This window comes from Ursus arctos, unplaced genomic scaffold (genome assembly GCF_023065955.2).
Source record: "Ursus arctos isolate Adak ecotype North America unplaced genomic scaffold, UrsArc2.0 scaffold_3, whole genome shotgun sequence".
NCBI classification, from domain to species: domain Eukaryota; kingdom Metazoa; phylum Chordata; class Mammalia; order Carnivora; family Ursidae; genus Ursus; species Ursus arctos.
The window spans coordinates 84724747-84740189 of record NW_026622985.1 but is presented as its reverse complement, the minus strand read 5'-3'; the positions used below and the strand labels follow the sequence as shown (position 1 = coordinate 84740189).

Here is a 15443-nt window from a genome sequence, read left to right as displayed (position 1 = left end):
AACTACCTTCCAGGCTCCAGTGGGAACAATGCTTTATCAGATGGCACAGCTTATAAAACAGCAAGAAAAATGGGTACTTCTTTTATAAGTTACAAATAAAATTGAAATTAGGGGTGCCTGCGTGCCTCAGTTGGTTAGGCATCTAACTCTTGATTTCTGTTCAGCTCATAATCTCAGGGCTGTGAGATCAAGTCCCACGTCGGGCTCTGCGCTGGGCATGGAGCCTGCTTAAGATTCTTTCTCTCCCTCACCCTCTGCCCCTCTCCCTCCTCTCTCCCTCTCTTAAAAAAATAAAATTAAAAAAGAAAGAAAGTCACTCTTAAAAAAAAAGAAATAAAACTGAAATTATGTGAAGTTTTCTTTTGGGATTAAGGAGAATACACAGGGATTTTACTGTAGAATTGGGAACATGTTAAGACTAGAGACAGAACACTATCCCAGGGGTCCCTATGTTAAAATTTTAAAATTCTTAGTGTTTTTACATAAATCATATAAAAAGAGGAGAGAGGTCATTAGCACCTACTGATCCTGAGTTCCTTTATTTTTTTTTAAAGATTTTATTTATTTATTTAACAGAAAGAGACAGCCAGCGAGAGAGGGAACACAAGCAGGGGGAGTGGGAGAGGAAGAAGCAGGCTCCCAGCAGAGGAGCCTGATGTGGGGCTCGATTCCATAACGCCGGGATCATGCCCTGAGCCGAAGGCAGGCTTAACGACTGAGCCACCCAGGCGCCCCAACCCTGAGCTCCTTTAATAAATTGCCATCTAATAGAGGTATGACATTGATAATTGTCTTCAAAACATGTTGGTATTGACAGAACTGCTGCAGAGCCCTAGTTTTCAGTGGAGCAAAATTCATGTTACCTGGATCGTCCTGGCACTTTATTTAGGAGAATTTAGTGGTGCCCTCAAAAGTGTGTCTAGTTACAGATAGTCCTTAACTAAGAGACAAGGCTGTAGCTTGCCCGCTACTTAAGTACTTATTAACAAGCAGTGAGGTCATGCTTAACTAGCTCTGAACACAGGTGGCCCATCCCTAACCTTTTGTCTAAGGAAGAGATGAATTACCATTATCTGTTACCATTTATTCCATGTAGAAAAGGGCTCAGTGTTTTTAGCAATGGAACAGGAAAGAAGAATAAATCAGAAAATGAGTTCAAGCCTACATAATCACCAGTACTGATCTTATGTGTACATCTCATGCTTTTTAAACATCAAGATACTTCTTTTTCTTTTTTCCTCAAGATTTTATTTGGGGGAGAGAGAGCCAGTGAGCATGCAAGCAGCAGGTGGGGAGGGGCAGAGGGAGAGGGACAAGCAGACTCCCCGCTGAGCAGGAGACCGACGCGGGGCTCGATCCCAGGACCCTGAGATCATGACCTGACCCAAAGGCAGGTGCTTAACGAACTGAGCCACCCAGGCACCTCAAACACTGAGGTAGTTCTGAGTATACTATGTCCTTTCCAACCTTTTCAAGCTGCAGGATGGAAAAATCAGTACTGTGGAGTAAAATCCGCATTAAACCAAAACAAAACAGAAAAGATCAGAGTGCGCTGCACAGAGGAAGGCAAAGTACCATCTCTTCACATGTTCGTTTCCATTATAAGTATACATATGTAGCTGTGAACTGGGTCATAATGTAAAATTTACTTCTTACTAAGAGTTTAGGTTAAAAAGTGTTAAAGTATTGTTCTAGGTTCTTGACAGTTAAAGAACTTTTTTATTTTGAACTCAAACAAAGGTTAGAGGGTCCCTTAAAACTTGGATGTTGCTCTTTCAGAGTCTTATCAGTTCATAGGTCTGTGACGCCAGAGAGAAAATCTCTCTGTGCTAATTCAAGGTCTTTCCTTCTTCAGAAATGAGTTTGCTCTCTCTTTGTGTTCATCATGGTAGTGAACAGGAATTGGACTGGAACACATGCCTATACAAACTTCTTTGGATTCCACTAGGTGTCGCTCAGTCTTCATTTTGGACAATGAAAATGTCCATCATTAGGGATGGGTTCAATAAATCTGATAACATCCATCTGGTGGAATACTCTAACATTATTAATTGTAAGCTTACATTAATTGGTACAGAAAGTGGCTATGATATAATGCAAGAACCAATTAAAAATATATATTTATAGTTATAGTCACACATATACATACTATATATGTCTATTTTGAATATATACACATAAAAATATCTGGATAAAATGTTACTGGTAGTTGTCTTTGGGTGGTAGGTGCTTATTTTTGTACTTCTATTTTCTGAATGTTTCCTAATGAATATCTTTTTTCCTATAATTAGAAAAAACTTTAATTACCATGTCAAAAATAGATGGAAAGCAGAGAAATGCCTGTTTTGTATTTTCTATAAAACCTTTGGTATAATCTGCTTTTTCTATACCTTGCTCATTGAATTGAGGTTTTTTTATGTCACGTTTTAGAGAAAACAATCTAATCAAAGAAAATGGAAATATCAAAGGGGGCAGTCATTAAACGTGAGGAGCTATGCTCAAAATAGTAGCAAGAGTTTTGTCCACGTCACCTCTACTCAGATGTACCGGCATGCCTTGAGCACGAAGGGTGACACTAATGGATATTTCTTCCAGAAGGTCTCGCCTCTAGCCTCGGCTTCCTTAGGCATAAGTCTAGATGAACATCAGACCTTTCACCATGAAGACAGTTTGTTTGCAGTGAGGCTAGTAGGCACGTGGCTATTGTAAACAGAGGCTCCTACTTCCTTCTTTATAAAGCTCCTCACTTTATAAGTCTATACACCAAAACCGGGCATCTCTGCTTCCATTGGCAGCAACTTCGAATTAAACCTAAAACTAACGTATGTTAGCAGCTAAACAAAAACGAATGATATGGTGGCTGCTTGTTTTTGTCATTTTTTTTCTGCCCAAAGATGGAAAAATTAAGGCCAGAGTCACATTTAAGAATTCTCAGAGCTACACTTAAATCCTTGTGATTTTTCTCTTTCAATTCCCAGCTCTCTCGATTTCCACACAATGGGCGTGTTAATTATTAATTTGAGTTTGGAGTAAAGCTGGTTGGCAAGTTTGCTAATTGTTAACTAAACTTCTTTCTACTGACAGATTTTTAAAAAACATTATTTTTCTTAACAAAAAATATACTCATACCCACAAAACCTGTTTTAAACTATCAAATAATAAGATGGTCATATTGTTAGGCAATATTCCTTGGATACTTTTCATGAACCTGACACTGTTCTAGGGCTTTGAAATATTAAACTAATGGCACTTCAGCAAGCTTTGGACTCAGCTTACCAACTGGAATCAAATCAGTTTCGAGATTTTCTAAGCATTCTTAATAAACTCTTAATGTTCTACTTAAAGTCTACTTTCTGGCCAATCCCAAGTAACGTCTATAGGGTCTATGCATCCTCCTCCTTCACAGTTAGGCATTTTCTACGCATATTTTCTTCCATAGGCTCTCCCTTGGTTAAGTGCGATTACCTTTCTGCTCAGATTTTTGTATAGAGAAATTGTTTGGGGACAATTATATTTCCCCACTTTAGCCTGCTTAGAGGAGCAGAGCCCTAGGAGCTCTGCTTGCTTCTGAATGCCACAAAGTCTTGGGTGTAAGGAATACGTCCAACTTCACCATACCTGCTCTTGGGGACCTTCTTATTCGAACTGTTCAGAAGAACAAGGTCTACAGGCAAGACTGCTGCCAAAACAACCCCATGGGAATCCACGTTTCAAGAACCTAAGACTCTTTTCCAGGACATCTGGCACCGCCGCCAGTGACCTAACAGAGGTAGGAATTTGGCACCAGTGGTTGGAGGGAGTGTATGTGTAGGAGTGGGGCACAAAGAATCATGGGGCCAGGTGTCCACAGCAGGCTTCTGTCACTTGAGTCCTTCTACAGAACTGGTGGGGAGCTCTCAGTATTCAGTGTATCTAGAAGTAAGGATTTACCTGTACGTACTTGTCTATCTGTCCTAAAATCAATTGTCCAGATATTCAACATGATTGGGGGGGGTTGGTGGGGTGAGAAGGGGAAGCTGAAGCTACGCAAGAGGGCTCTCCAAGGGGTATTAAATGGAACACTAGTGTCCTGCCCCTATTCCTCCCTCTTTGAGATTCTCAGTGCAAATTAACATCAAGTGCTCTCAAAGTCCTGTGGTAAAGAGATCTAATTAACTTAGCTTAACCTAACATTTCACAAATATTTGGCCACAGGACAATCTCAGTTTTAAGCAACATTTATGGTCTTTAAAAAAACACAGTCTTGAAAATGGTACTGACAAGTGTCTCTTACGAAACTGGCTGGACCATACAGAGAATCAATGACATTAACCCCAGTCATAATGTTTTCTAATAAACTGATCTTACACGAGCATATTAAGTCAGGGAACAAAAACATGGATCCTAAGCATGATCTGCTTTGCTAAGTAATGGGAAAAGCAGATTAAACCTTGTCTGAGCAAAGACTGCTGGTCTTCTGTTAGTGATTGATAGCCTGATCTGCTGACTGAGTATCTCTGAGACAATGGCCAATGACTTCACAACAGAAATATGTTGCCTGTTTAGCACGTTTCTGTCTGGAGGCACAGGATAGGGAGGCTGATTATTATTTTTTCTTCACATGTGAACACAGTCATTGTTAAGTAGTCTCTGTGTCTTACCTGAAAGTATTCTCGGTGTGTTTAAGTTTGTGGGTCATGAATTCTCCATTCTGTGACTTCACTTCTGTAAATCCCTTTTTTCCATCCAAGAAGCTCTTCACTTCTTTGGGCTCTTTGTCCTTTTTAATCTTCTCATCTTTGATCTAACCAACAGTACACATCAGGAAGAAACATAATGATAAAAATCGTATTAGGTTTTGGTTGGTATCACCAAATAAGACCCAGAATTATTAAGAAGCCAGAAAACTCAGAAGTAAAACAAACCACTGGAGAATGATATGGCAGAGCCGGGGTCAGAGGAAATACTTGGAGTGTGAGCTATGGTCCTCCAGCCTCTGTGCAAAGACCTAGACCACAATTTTAGGAAACCGAGATCATCCCTGATTTCCCTGGGGTTTTGTTTTCAAGAGCAGTGGAGGTGTTACTGTTTGGAAACTACTATGTTCTGGGAATTCCATGTAAGAGTCCTCTTTATAGTTCCCACTGAAAAGAGTGATCATTAGTGTGGCATTGATGGGAGAATGTCCAGGTTGGTTGGACAGTTTTTTTCTTGGATAAAGACTGTGTCTTTGAAAAGGAAACAAATGTGTTGAGGAGGCAAAAAGGAAACCTGCCAAGGAAACCTACCAGATCTGCCAAGCCAATTTTTGGCAGATGGCAGAGGAAGCCCACCCTTGTATTTTAATCAAATGAGTAACTAGGGTCCTGAGGATAGAAGACATAATAACCCTACCTTTAGGGAAATGACTCAGACCTGTGGGACCATGTCTGTAGTCATCTAAACCACTATAGTTTGAATGGAATAGGAAACCAGAAGAGGTTTTGTGATGGTTGGGGAGACAGAGGAAGGTGCTATGTGGAGAGTGGGTGTTAGTTTTAATTTTTATGAGTTTTGTATTACAAGGTCCTCACGGTAAATGAGACACATTATTTCAAAGTAAAGTGAATTTACATAGCTTGTTAGGGGGTTGAGATTACCTGTATCAGCTCACCCTTTCCTAAAGTTTGAGTGCGAAAACAGAAGAGGTTCATTATTGCTCTTTTCACGACAACCAGCGACTAGACACTAACGTTCTAAAGCAAGCAACAGAGGAAGGGCAGGCATGAGAACTTGGGCCTTCAGGTGCTGCCCAGGATGGCCTTCCCTTATCTGATCACTCACCTCTTTCCAGCTATTCCTCTGATACCCTCTGAACACTTACTCCTCAAGTGCAATGTCTTACGAAGCACAGTACTTTTTTCCCCCTCTTTACTGATGAGCCTCGAGTAGTCCTTTGCCTGATTGCCTTCTTTGGATGTTATTTGCTTAAATCACCACAGATGGACTATTCACTACCATGTTGCCCTAATGAGTTAAGACTTCAATCTTTCTCCAAGCTAGCCCTTGGACATGCTGAAAAAGGGGGCTGTTGTTTTGCCATCCTCTCTGAGAGCTTTGTCTGGAAGTCAGGCAAGCTGAGGTTTTGCTCTAGTGCTGCCAACAGACTAGATAAAATGAAGTCATCTTATTTCTCTGAGAGGTTGGCTCTCCATACATAAGAGAGGTTGGACCAGAGGATTTCTTCCTCATCCTTCATCCTGTCATTTCCCTCTTGGCTCCTGACTTGTCGTGAAAGGCTAGAGAGCAGTGAGGGAAGCTCTGCTCTGGCCCATCCTATAGCTTGACTGCAGCAACCTGGTGGCTTCTTGCCACAGAAGATCTGTGTTCACCCAGCAGGCAGGAGCAGGCAATGCCTATTGTGGTCCTGCCCTTCACTGCTGGATATTGCCCCACATACCAGGGACTGGAGTTTATATCCCGGTTAAGAAGTATCTGGGGATGCAAATTTTGGTGGAAGGGTGTCCCATTTCCGGGAACCCACAAAACACATTCTGCGATCTCATGGTTTGTGAAGCACTAGGCAAAGAGAAATTCCCTTTGACTCATTTCTCCTATTTTGGAGTCAGAGATATTTCCATTCTTCCAAAATGCATTATCTGACTTATTGACCAAAAACGTGTATAAAGTAGATTTGTAAAACAATACACATCTAAGAGAAGAAAAATCCTCTCGCCCCTTCTTCCAGCTCTGCCTTTATTGGCAAAGGTTACAGAGGATGGTATGCTTATATTCTCTTTGGAAGATGAAGACTTTCTTAGAAAAATTCCCAATGAAATATTGATTTGAGTTTGCAAATAATTTTCTCTTTCTGGGAAATAAATAAATAAATAAATAAATAAATAAATAAATAAATAGGGGCTCCTGGGTGGCACAGCGGTTAAGCGTCTGCCTTCGGCTCAGGGCGTGATCCCGGTGTTATGGGTTCGAGCCCCACGTCAGGCTCCTCCGCTATGAGCCTGCTTCTTCCTCTCCCACTCCCCCTGCTTGTGTTCCCTCTCTCGCTGGCTGTCTCTATCTCTGTCAAATAAATAAATAAAATCTTAAATAAATAAATAAATAAATAAATAAATAAAATTCCAAAGTGCCTTTAAATTTTAGGGAGCACAGTGGAATAGTCAACAGATTCAACCTAAACTCATGAGATTCTGAGGGAAAAGCACTTGATCTGCTACGTCAGAATGTTACCATGAAGAAAATCTGTGCCGATGGGTTCATGGGTGGCTAAGTATCCTGGAGAGTTAATGTGCTTCACATTCAGATAGTATTAGCTTATGACAGGCTCTGGTCAAATATGACATTTGGATAAAACTCTGGATATTTGGGATATCCAACGGGTTAACACATGGGTGTATGGGGGGGAGCTGGAGTTCAACTGACATGCCTGGTGCCAGAGAGACCCTCAAAATATCAAGTGCGCAGTCAAAAAGACTGAGCTGTCAGTCTCTGTAGAGTGATGCTTTGCGTTATTTGATTTCAGGAGAGTGACAAGAACTGGGGCAAGTTACATTTCAGATGAGGTTTGACACGTTTCTGTTAGACTCTGAAGCCTCAATTCCTTTTCTGGGTCCAATGTCTGCCACATGGATGTCTTTGCCACGGAAAGTTTGGTCTGCGAACAACACAGACCTCGCGGTAAGCTCGGACTCCACCCCAGACCCACGGAGTCAGAGTCTGCATTTCGTAAGATTCCAGGTGATTTACATGCACGCCCATGTTTGGGAAACTTTGGTACATGATATGAATATCAGTTTCAATATTATACGAACAACTCTGCTGGAAACAGGTTTTCTGTTAGAGGCCAGGAAAAAAAAACAAACTACTACTCCGGGTTGAAGAACTAAAAAGAGAAATGCATTTTGTAATTGGAGAGGAGAAAAAGAAAGCTAAGTTTCAAGGTTGCTGATGTTCTGTGATCCATCGCCACAAACAGTTAAAACTGCAGGGCTGCAGGGGGAGAAAAACAGTTTTTTTCCCTGAGATTGGAGTGACTTCTGAAAAATGTTTTCTCTAAGAAGTCTCACGTGATGTTTGTGTTTACTTGTGGTTGACTGATTCTGTTTAGCTCCTTGAAAGGAAATTTTTTTGTTATTTTTTTAACAAAAAAAGGGGGAAAAAAGGAGGAGGGTGTTTGAAATGGCTAAATCATGTAAAATCTGATTCAAAGTTGTTTACATAAAGTAACCACACAACTAGCTGGAGGGAGGAAATCTAGTCATTCAACTAGTAATTTACATATGCAATCTTAAAGCAGGAATACCAGATTTTTCTTCCTTTTTTTTTTTTTGAGCCTGGGTTGAGTGGCTAATCTGACCTTGTGTAAAAAAGAGGCCAAAAGTTTTGGGGCTCTAGAGGGTATAGAGCAAACTGGGAAAGGGGGCAGGTCTGTGATGGTTATGTCACCACCACTGTTGGGACTGGAGCCTTCTCTGAAAAGAGGCAGAAGGACGGTTTTGGGTGACCACTCACAAGCCCTTTCTTGCTCACGGGCACAATATATAGACAGAATGTTTGTGCCATTAAAACCCAATCACATCTTAGGGAAGTCAATTACATTTTCAATAGAGAATCCAAACAGTGCTCTTTCAGCTTCCCCTCCCCCACTGAATTAGGTCTCATGCCCTCTTTCTTCCGTGAAGCTATTCACCACCAAACACCAGCTTTATGGAAGAGCCCAAGTGGGACATTCCTGTTTGAGTTTAGCTTCCAGTAACTTTCATTTTTTGTGGATGAATCTGTAAGGTGTTCTTCTGCTCTGAAATGAGAACAGTGCTTCCCAACAATATTCAACCATTTCCTTAGCTGCCTCATTGGAACCAAATGCAACTTTCTAGTTCTTAGGATTTCCGCTTCCCTTCCTTTAAAATGGGCGGTGTCTGTATTCAGTATTTACTCCCAAACCCCCTCAAGTTCTATTAGAAACAGGAAGGTGCGTACATCTTAACCAAAATAAATAGAACATGATCTAGGGATTCTTACCTTTTTCTGCAAATCTTATGAAAAAGCATTTAAGAAAATAACTATTCCCCTGCTTAATCTGGTTACCTAATTTTCTAAATATGGATTTTTCTGTTTCTTAATATGTGCCAACAGTGGGCAGAGAAGTGCAGCAGGAGTCCATCTGAGCTGGCCCTCAACAGCTCTGATGCAGACCCATGCCCAAAGTAATCCAAATCGTCCTACCTTCGATAATTTCATTTTACCGTGTTTAAGCACTTTGAACTTATAAGATACTGTCACAATTTTTAGGTTTACTTGGGGCTAACGTAAGCACAATGGTTAAAACAAGGTCAGGCTTTCTGATGTGGCCTTTTGATCACGTGGGGGCGTAATGACATTCTCTCTGCAGCTGGCCCTGCTCCACTGACTGGCTTACTTACCTACAGTCAAACACCCTGCCACCAGCTCCTGTGTGTGCCTCAGAAATGCAATGCAGAACATTTTGCCAAACTTTTCTTTTGAAAACCAAATACCATCTTCAGCTCATCGAATTTTCTACTGAGATGTGGGGGAGTGTTTTTCCTTTGGAAAGTTAAATCATTAATCAGAGCCAGTTGGAAATATTCCACAACTGAAATGAAAGTAGGATGGTTCAAGGAGAAAAAAAATAGCACTTAGAAGAGGAGAAAGCAGGAAAAATGGATCCGAGCAGTGTTTTTCAAGCTTTTTGTGACCCACAGCAAGAAGGACAGTTTCTATCACAACGTAGTACTGCTTATAATGCCCTCTGATATCTTCTATTCAATTTCATGTTTTAAAATGTCCATTGACACATTTAACTACTTTTGAGATGCTCTAAGTTGATTTCACCATTCAATGAATCATGAAGTCAAGTCATGGCTTGAAAAACACTGGATTAGATGTTATAATTTTGAGATCAGCAGACCTGAAATGTCATGGAACACTGCTCTCTGTTGCTTTATGATTAGGTTATTTCTCAATAATATTTACCTCTTTTTTGAAGGTAGGCTTGTCTTCTTGGGACTTTTCTCTTTGAGCTTGTGCTTTGGCCCCCTTTTCTTCTTCCTTTTTATTTTCAAGAGTGGCAAGGTCACTCGTTTAAAAGAAGCCCTTTCTAGCTTACAAGAGTGAGAGGGTGCTCAGGTCACTTTGCATGTGGCTTAGGATTTTGCTGACTCAGTGCTCACATAACCCTGGGTGCCAGTGATTCTAAACAGCAACGTGGGATAGTTTCTTTCCACCAAAATGTTTTCTCACGTGCCTGCCATTGTGCTCCCTGAAATCCAGCCTGACGTGGTGGTCCTTTGTGCATGTTTACAAACCTTGTGTGTGGTTTGGTGCATTTTGTTTGTGATGGTCTCAAATATAGCTGTGGTCATGAGCCCCTTGTAACAAGCAGGAGTGAAAGACAACTTCAGCACAATGCAGACTCAGTGAGAGAGAGTTCTCTCTGCAAAGGTGAATATGCAAGCATCTCTTTCTTTCTCTCTTTTTTTTGGGGGGGGGGCTAGGGATGCAGGTGGTGGTTAGGTAGAGTGCTTTTAATGCAGGCTTGCAGACAGAAAAAAAAATCTTTCACAGTTTGCAAACATCCCCCCCTTTCCACCTTTCTCAGGCTACATGAATTTATTCGTGTCATCCTTATGGTAAAAGCACCAGAATGTATGCTCTTAATTACCAGTCAGTTATAAATTGATGCCACTTCAGATGAATGAATGGCTTTCTGCAAGTCTGCATTAAGCTCAGGTCTACATGATGGCAAATCAAGGTTTTGACATACTCAATGAAAGGTCCAAATTGGTTTCTTTCCCTCCTGAGCATGCCAGCTGATTTCAACGGGGTTATTTTTGCCTTCTTAAGATGAAATTTCTGACCATGATTCTTTATGTCATTTTCCCACTCCAACTTTTATAATTTTTAATTATATGCCAAACATGTGGATAAGGGGAGGAGTTCTGGTCCTCTTGCCTCATGTAGACCTATGGCTAGAAGTCAGTTGTTAAAATGAATGAATTTAGATGCAGGTGCAGAAGGATAAGTCAACACAGCACCGCCACGTTTACTATCTTTGGGTTAATTCATTTTTCTGGTATTCATAACAAGCAAGCACAGAGCAATTAATTTCTCTCTGGCTGTCCCAGTAAATTTGGTTGATTGAATATTTAGCCATCGATCGACTGCTTCATGCTTGCACATTGCTATGGCCGAAAAAAATGAACAGCTTGCCAAACCAGCAAGCACGTGGGGCTGCAGGAACATGCCTCGGGCCCAAGTCTGATGTGCATTACATTTCTCATAAGTCACAGGCATCACACATTTGGTGCAAAATGTTTACTGTACCTGTTTCTTTTGCACGGCTGTCTGAAGTTTATCTTCTTGTACTTTCTTTTCATTTACCCATTTCCCTTCTATTTTCTCGTCTACCTTTTCCCCTTTGCGCTTTTTCTCTTGCACTTCGCTCCTGTTCTCTTCTAGCTGCCGCAGCTTCTGCTCTTCTCTCTTAGCTTTCTCCTCTTCTCTCTTAGCTCTCTCCTCTTCCTCTGCCTTTGCCCGCTGCCTCTCCTCCGCAGCTCTTCTCTCTTGCTCAACCCTCTCCCTCTCGGCCGCCTCCCTCCTTTCTCTCTCCTGTGCAGCCGCCCTTTCTTCTGCTTCCCGCCTTGCTTGCTCCTCGGCTACCCTCTGCTCTTGCTCCGCTCTAATCCTTTCTCTTTCTTCCGCTTCCAGCCTGGCCCTGTCTGCCTCCGCTTGCTCCCTCCCTTCCGTCTCCATCCTGCCATTGTGGGCGGCCTCGTCTGAACCCCGCTCCGGCTCCTCCTCTGTTCTAGGCTCTTCTGCACTGAGCTGCCCCGTTTCCAACGGCACAGCCGCTGCGTCTGCTGTTCCGCCTTCTACCGTCACCTCTACCTGATTTTCTTCCCGGCTTCCTTGCTTTGGCTTCTCTTCCTCCTCTTCCTCCTTTTCCTTTTCCTCCTGCTTTTTCTCCTCAGCGTCCCTCCAGTCGTTCTTCTGATAGGACTTGGTGACGATTTCCGTCTCCTCGACCTCGTATCTCTCTTGGCGCCGCTCGCTCTTTTCTTCCTTCTCGGCGGCCTCGCTGTCGGCGGCGTCGTTCTGCGTCCTTCTGCTGGGGAGTGACACGCCCGCGTCCGTGACCGTGGGGTCGAGCTCCCTCTGCCGCTCCAGGGCTTCCTGAAGCCGCTTCTGGCGTCTCTCCTCGCGCCGCGCCAGGCGCTCCAGGAGCGCAGCCTCGTCGTCGCCCTCCGCCTGCGTGTGCGAGGAGCTTGGCTTCACCTCCTCGTCGGGCACGCTGGACAACAGAAACGACACCAAAGACAGCCTGCTGGTTAATGCGGCCGCGGGATCCGCGAAGCCTGGGGCGCGCCAGGGCTGAGGCTCGGGGTCCCGTGTGCGCCCAGGGGACCCTCCCGCCCCCTTATCCTGATGGTGCCGGCCGGCCCGCCTGGCGTTCAGCACACGCAGGCCTCTGCCCTTGGTCTCTGGCCACTGGCATCTACTCTACCCGCCAGAAGTGCTTTCAGGATCAATGCCCCTGGGGAGCAGCCGTCAAACAAAACTGAAAGAGCATTAGCGTATAAATAACTCAGTTCCCCTCGCCTTCTGAGTCGCATAACTGTGGGGTGCCAGCACCACACTGGATCTCCGAGTCCCTCCCGGTGGAGGGTGGAGGCAAGCTCCGGATCCCAGGGGTGGCCATGAAACCTTTATTTGGTTGCTCTCCCTTCCTCGGTTGGTTCACTTTCCCACACCGCTCCCAGTGTTTCCTGGGACCGGTTCCCAAATGAACTACTTGTTCTTAAATCTTGTTTGTTTCAGAATCCGCTTCTTGGGGAACTCGAACTAAGACAAAGGCCAAACTGAGAAATGAGTGGATTTCTCTAGTATCGTACAGTATTTTCCCCTGTTGTGAAGTCATCTAGAATTCCTGAGCTGGATCTGTGGGACGCAAGGCACTTGGAAAGGAAGCAAGTGCACATCATAGTGTGGGGATGCTGTACTTAAGCCGGTGACCCCCACGGCACAGACATCTAACCTTCCATACAAGTCATGCTCCTCCTTCCACAGTCCCAGGGAAGTGACTGCCGGTCAAGGATTCTATTTCCTCTCCTCCCCTCTTCCTTGCATCTAGGTGGAGCCATGTGTCCAGTAATTTCCAATAGAGTGTGAGTAGAGGTGATGTGTCTAGACCAAGACAATGAGGAAGCAGAAGTGCATTCTCCGATCTCTATCTCTGTTGACTAGATCAGAAAACTTTAAAAGCCCAGGAGTTGACAGAGTCACAAAAGGAAAGAAAGTAGGTGACCAGTTCTATCTATTACTCAGAAATATCCACATTGGATTCGTTTGTGTTATTGCATTAAATTACTAAAATTTGGGGCTCGTTGTTATAGCAGCTGACATTACCCTAATACATTCACTGTCTGCATTCTTTGTCAAGATTTCCATGAATAGAGGGTCTTTTACCCTTCTCTATAGTAGACAACGAATAGTTAAATTTGATATTTATTATAAAAGAAAAGAAAATCTCTAAAAACCACACTGTACCATATCTATCACCTCACTTGCTACTACAGTTCAAAGTCAGGTTGGTCTCCACTGGCAGGAAACAACCAGTCATGTGATACCAGAAACTGTGACCGGAGTTGGAAGAATATGTCTTGTAATGTTTAGAAACTCCATCAAATTTCATGGTTCATACTGAACTGGGCCCTTTTGAAGTTCAAGTTCACTTAATTTTGGAAAAATACATTTCACATTTAACAATAAGAAATGGCAGCATAAAGGCTAGATTTTAAACTTTCTTGGCTTTAACTCTTGCTGTAGGACACTGCCTCCATGAATTAGACATATAAGTATTAAATTTCCCTAAATATATAAATAGTTCAGAATTTAAGGGGAAATGTCTACACGTAAGGAATTTTGATCAACTAAATTCAAATAATTTTTAAAAGGTACCACAAATTCCAAAGTGTTAGCCAGATGAAAGTACTCTTGAGTTAAGAAACCAACAGATAGGGCATCTGGGAGGCTCAGTCAGTTAAGTGTCTGACTCCTGATTCAGGCTGAGATAATGTAACATAGAGCCCAGATTTGGGTTCCGTGCTAAGCGCAGAGCCTTGCTTATGATTCTCTCTCTCTCCCTCTGCAATCTTCCCCCACCACCACTCACATGTGCATGTGCTCTCTCTCTCTCTCTCTCTAAAAACAACAGAAACAACAAAAACCAGATTCTACTGCATCTTTCTTTGCCTATTTATAAATCACAACAACGACTGTCAGTAGAAGTTGAGTACCATTTAGGGTCCTTCAGACTCATAAAGAACACTAATTCTTCTTGTGGATAATTAATACGTCAGAGATAAATTAGATATTCTCAGATCTGAATATGCTTTATTGAAGGAGCGCCTGGGTGGCTCAGGCAGTTAAGCGTCTGCCTTTGGCTCAGGTCATGATCCCAGGGTCCTGGGATTGAGCCCCGAGTCAGACTCCCTGCTCAGTGGGGAGTCTGCTTCTCCCTCTCCTTCTGCTCCCCGCCCCCACCTCGTGCTCTCTCTGTCTCTCTCTCTCAAATAAATAAATAAAATCTTTTAAAAAAAGGATATGCTTTACTGAAAAAGAATTTGTGTATCAATCAACAGCATGAAATAATGACTACTAATAAATGTGAAAAAAGAAGAGAAACCCAAGTAGAAGCAAGATTTTGAAAGCAAGAATATTACTAGTAACTTTTAAGTCACTGTTAATAACCAGAATCAAGAAAGGCCTCAGAATGCCATTTTCAAACTTTTTCTTTCCCTTCCTGTTCAACTCAAAAATAGAAAAGGCAGTGAATGACTATGCAGGCCTCTTCGGTAAGGCTCTGATACCATTTTCCTGATAATAGTTAAAATTAGGTGCTTATTATGTGCAAGGCACCATGTATTTCATATATAGTATAATCTCATTTAAATTTAACAACATTCCTAAGAGAGAGGTACAATTTTCACTTCCATTTAACTGAAGAAATGCAGTTAGGGAAAGGCCAAGTTGGATTCAGAGCCAGTAGTGAACCGCAGGGAATGTACCCACAACCTCTTTGCCATATTCTTCCCTGATTAGGAGTTACTTACCAAGAACCAAAGTCTCTATTTCTCCACCTAACCAACAGGTTTCCTTATTGAATTCATCTTGCCTGACAGAATCTTCAAGACTTTCAGAAACCTGTGTACCCACTCATATTTAGGTTAAAGAGGCCAGAACTGTTTTCCTTCAGATTTTCTCATTAGATTGACTTAAAGGAACTTATCAACAATGTCCTCCCAACACACACAAAATAAAATAGACAAAAACCAAAACCATACACAAGATCTTACGTGGTAGTTTCATTATATTTATTCAGTCCATAATTGTAAAGAAAAATTAATTTTTTTCTCCATCCCCACCCCCAAATATTCTCATCTTTTTCA

At 42.4% G+C, this 15443-nt stretch overlaps 1 protein-coding gene across 10 annotated transcripts in view; it reads right to left on the bottom strand.

Moving 5' to 3' along the window:
• CALD1 (caldesmon 1) overlaps positions 1-15443 on the bottom strand; it is a 177884-nt gene that overhangs the window by 21492 nt on the left and 140949 nt on the right. For 5 of the 10 annotated variants that reach the window (XM_026511421.3, XM_057304355.1, XM_048213029.2 and 2 more), the window contains 3 exons: positions 11320-12286; positions 9970-10044; positions 4641-4783 (listed from right to left, as the gene is read on the bottom strand). In XM_026511421.3, coding sequence (XP_026367206.2) covers positions 4641-4783; positions 9970-10044; positions 11320-12286 — 1185 coding nt within the window. The remainder of the gene's footprint in view (positions 1-4640; positions 4784-9969; positions 10045-11319; positions 12287-15443) is intronic. The other 5 variants (XM_026511469.4, XM_048213030.2, XM_048213032.2 and 2 more) reach the window with 1 other exon arrangement.